Below are 4,517 nucleotides of genomic sequence, written 5' to 3' on the forward strand. Positions count from 1 at the left end.
CAGGAACCAAAATCTTAATTTCATAATTTTAATAAAGTAATTTTAATTTCATAATTTTAATAAAGTAATTTTAATTTCATAATTTTAATTTCATAATTTTAATAAAGCAAAAATGGAATTTAAGTAACCACATATTGGCGACTGCATTTACACCAAGGCCAGATCACTACACAAACTGTAAGCAGGAACTCAAACGCTTGTAACCAGGGAAGCAACCGTGCGGTTGGCGGAACTGCCACCTGCCTGTGTCTTCCGGCGTCTCCTTGTTTCCCCCTAGTTGTGCAAGGGCCTGGCGATCGTACAGATTCACGCCACGTGCCCTGAACGCTTTACATCCTGTGACAGGTGAGACCCAGAGGTGGGTGCGTTTACACAGCCCCTACCTACTGCCTTTAGGGGCCAAGACAGTCTTAAAAACTCCGGTTTTGTGCCATTTTAAATTAGGTCTCCTGGCTGCCCATCGGTCCGACTTGCTGGGCCTCCCTCCTCGTCAGTGACTGGAAGACACAAAATCGGGGTGTGGTGCGTGCACCTCCAGCCCCCAGGGGTGCCCTGCTTAGGAATAACCCTCGTCAAGGGTGTTCTGCATGTGCCATCTGGGTCCTCACAGCGATGCCATCTTCACACAGGCGAGGGAAGGATGCCCAGGGGGGTGGCGATGGGCACGGCCAGAGCCGAGTGTGGCCAGGTCTACACTTCCTGCACCACCATGCTGGGGCTTGCCACCCAAGCTGCTAACAGCAAGAGCACGTGTGGCCGTTTAGATTCACAAAGTGTCACTTTCCCAGGGTTGGGGTTGGGGTGTTAGGTTCTATAGCAAGGCAAAAAGCAGGTAAAATCAAAATTTGTCCTGAAAAGGCCTTCAAGGACTCTGAAATTTATGGGACCAGAGCCCTAGAGGCTCAAAAGACGAGAGGTGCCTTCTGTCACCCTTTCATTTCAGTCTTGTTCCCTGTCCCCTCCTCGGTCGTCACCAAGTGTTTATAGTCGAATTTCTTTAAGGTAACCAACCGCGCATCTACTTGGTCCCTATTTTATTTAGGGTACCTTCTTTTCACTCAAGATTTACGACGTAAAAACGTAACGACCATCGTTCTAGTAAATCGTAACCTGCTTTTAGCGTTCTGCTGCGTGGTGGGTTCAAAAAAATCAGGTCGGGGAGACTTGGCAATAGTCAGTATAAAAAAAGAGGAAAGGGTTTAGTAAACCACAAGTTCAGTGTTAACCAACAGTATAGCATGGTTGCTAAAAAAGGAAATCTGAACCTTGGCAGCATTCATGAAACTATAATGTCTGGGTGAAGGAAATTCGTGGAAGATTTTTATTTCCAGTTCTGCAGTGTCAGTGATGAATAGTGACCAAACAGAGCAACCAGAATCGTGGAGAACTTGGAATTCCCTAGGTTAGGAGCAGCTCACGGAATTGGGAACGTCAAGCATAGGGAAGGAACTATTTTGAGGAGAGGAGAAGATTTGTTGCAGTGTAATGGAGAAGAAATTCTTCCGATGGGCTCACGAGTTCAAATACCTTGCATGGTACTTATCTCCCTTGACCTTGGTTTCTGACTTGAAATACATGATGAAAGATTATCATGTGAGAGCAAAGCTACACTTAAAAAAAATTTCTCTGGAAGGTAGAATTGAGACCAATGGTCAGAAATTACAGGGAGAGAAAGAAAAACACCACCACACAATGGGAAAGATTTTTGCAGTTCACATAATCAACAAAGGACTAATAGTCATAATAGATAAAGAGCACCTATAAATCAATAAGGAAAAAAAACAGTAAAAAAAGTGAACGAAAGACAGGAGGGGTCATTTCACTTTCGAAACATGTTACCTAAATGGTCAGTAAATATGTTAAATTAATAATCGAGAAATGCAAATTAGTACCACGACAGGATCCCATTTTATACCCATTAGATTGTTGAAAATTCGACTCGGTTAGCATATGGAGTGCCGGAAACTCTCACGGCCTGCTGTGTAAGTGGAAATTAGTGCAACCGCTTTGGGAAACACGATTGTCATGGTGTGTAAGACCGAACGTGCTCACACCATGTAGACCAGCAGCTCCGCTGCTGGGCGTGTCACTAAGAAGCTTACACGCTGCCTCAGTGGGAGTGTACACAGTGTTCAAAGAGCCATTTTTGGTGACCCAGAAAACTGGGGACCATCCGGATGTCCACCGCAAGGAAGCAGAATAAGATTGTAATGTATTCGCCAATGGAATACCACGTAGCAGTAAAAAGAAAAAAAAAATTGAACAAAGTATAGCATAAAACATAAGGTCGGGTGAGAAAATGAAACTATGAGAAAGTGAAGTGAAGAAGGTATCGTTGTTTATTGAGTGAAACCCTCTGTTGAAGCTAAAAACGAGCAAAAGAAACGAAAACGTTGTTTAGGGCCATATATCTATGTGGTGAAAATATGTTTAAAAGCACGGAAATGATAACCACAAAATTCAGGATACAGGTTACCTGGGGTCGAGAGATGGAGAGAAGCACAAAAGTAGATTCGAAGATGTTTATTAATATTTCCGGTTATTAAGTTGGGTATGGGTCCACGGTTATATTCAATTTTATTATTCTGCTTCCAAATTCGTATATTCTTTTGTGCGTCTATGTGTACATATAAAATACTAAATAATAACTTTAAAATTTATTGTAAGAAGGGAGATTGGAATTTAGCATAGAGAAACTTTCTTAAAAAAAAAAAGAGATTTGTTAAAAATGGAGTGAACTTCTCAGGGAGGTAGTGACCTCTTGTCCCCAGAGTGGTTCCAGAAGTAGAAAGAAACTTCGGATGTGAAGCACCGTGAAGGGTGGGAGATGTGGGAAGGACGAGGCGGTATGGTCTGCGTGAATAGGAGGCTACACCCAGCCTCTCAGTAGGTCCCAGTTCTAACTCCATCCTGCTATATTTCTGCATTTCTAAATCGATCTATGTCTACGGAGATCCAGATAAAATTGTGGGAAGAAAGTCGGGTCTTAAACTATTTACGTATGGATTTTTTTTATTATTATATATTTTTATAAGTACGGGTTTTCCACTTTATGTTATTTCCAGTTTTCCTTTGCTCATGGGTATCGACGTTATCTGTATTTTTACGTGGCTTCACTCCGCTCAGCTTTAGTTGTCTACAGATTTACGAAATGCCCAAAGGAATTGGCTAAGAGGATAAATACTAACGTTGGCGTTTCAGCCAGGGTTGAATTTAATATCTCAGTGAAGAGGGGATATATTATTATTATATATATTTGGAGCGGAGCAGAAGACACTGCTGTGGTGTAAAACGGTAGTTTTTTTTTAAACGATATTAAAAAAACATTTTAAAATATTAAAATCTTCATAATTTGTGATGCCTTAGATGCCTTGCTTTACACCTTAAGGAGACCGTATTTCAGAAAAATGGAAGACCAAGATGCCCTGGTGTGTGTATCCGAGAGCATTCCAGAACCGACTGTGGAATGGGTATTCTGCGATTCACAGGGCGAAAGGTACGGCCCGTGTGGACGGAGCTGCCACTTCCTTTACACTCGTGGTCTTTTCCTCATGTAGCTGACGTCATATGGTCTGGACAGTTGAACTTGTCACCACGTTAACAGGCAACTTTGGCTCCTTAGAGAGTGATCAGCATGGACCGCCCAGGGAGGATGATGGGATGTTCTAGTAAGGAGCCTTTTTGGGGCTCCCCTGTGTTGTGTCCCTCAGCTGCAGGGTCCTCCCCGGACATTACATGACACAAATAAAACCCCTTTTAAGTTATAGGATTGTTAGCTCCCTGAGCATCTGGCCGGGGGAAAAGGAAGGTATGGATTTTAGTGTACGATTCCCTCTAAGTAAGAGATTTCCCTGTGAATAAATGTTTAATTTGTGATTGTTCTGTTTATTCTGGAAAAGTGGCTTAATAAGATTGTTTAAGGGCACAGAATCCAGCCGGGATTCAAACCCTGGTTTGCTGACTACCTGTGTGGCCTTGGGCAAATCCCTTGACTCTCCTTTCTCATCAGAAGAATGGGGATGGCGAAAGTACCTACTTCAAGGATTGCTAGGATGATTAAATGAATTGAAATCTGCAAAGCATATAGAATAGTGCCTGGCAGATAGTAGGTACCATATAACTGTTTACTTTGTTTACTTTTGTTTTTTGTATGTGCTGTGTAGCTAAGTTTTCACAAAGTAAGAAAAGTTTTCACAAAGTCAGAATTCATGCAATTTGAACTAATTAAAATTTACTAAATGACTTTTTTTGAAAAATGGGACTAAAGAGGAGAATAGGTAAGAAAGGTTACTAGATGATATAAATATGATCTCGAATTTTAGAGAGAAAAGGAAAAGAGATTACCTGTAGATTTATATGAAATGTGTGTGCAGAAAAAAATAAAATGATTGGAAAGCTACACGCTAAAATAATAACAGTTGTCATCTCTGGGTGGTAGGAATCTGGGCCATTTAAAATTCTTTTCTTTGGGCTTTTCTATATTTTCCAAAATTCCTACAATGAACCCAATTACTGTC

At 41.4% G+C, this 4,517-nt stretch overlaps 1 protein-coding gene across 1 annotated transcript in view; it reads left to right on the forward strand.

Moving 5' to 3' along the window:
- FLT3 (fms related tyrosine kinase 3) overlaps positions 1-4,517 on the forward strand; it is a 54,460-nt gene that overhangs the window by 13,149 nt on the left and 36,794 nt on the right. Inside the window, exons 5-6 of the mRNA XM_023530709.1 lie at positions 3,367-3,496; positions 3,711-3,808. Of these exons, the coding sequence (XP_023386477.1) occupies positions 3,367-3,496; positions 3,711-3,808 (228 nt within the window). The remainder of the gene's footprint in view (positions 1-3,366; positions 3,497-3,710; positions 3,809-4,517) is intronic.

The sequence above is a fragment of the Pteropus vampyrus genome, unplaced genomic scaffold (assembly GCF_000151845.1).
Source record: "Pteropus vampyrus isolate Shadow unplaced genomic scaffold, Pvam_2.0 Scaffold52, whole genome shotgun sequence".
Taxonomy (NCBI): domain Eukaryota; kingdom Metazoa; phylum Chordata; class Mammalia; order Chiroptera; family Pteropodidae; genus Pteropus; species Pteropus vampyrus.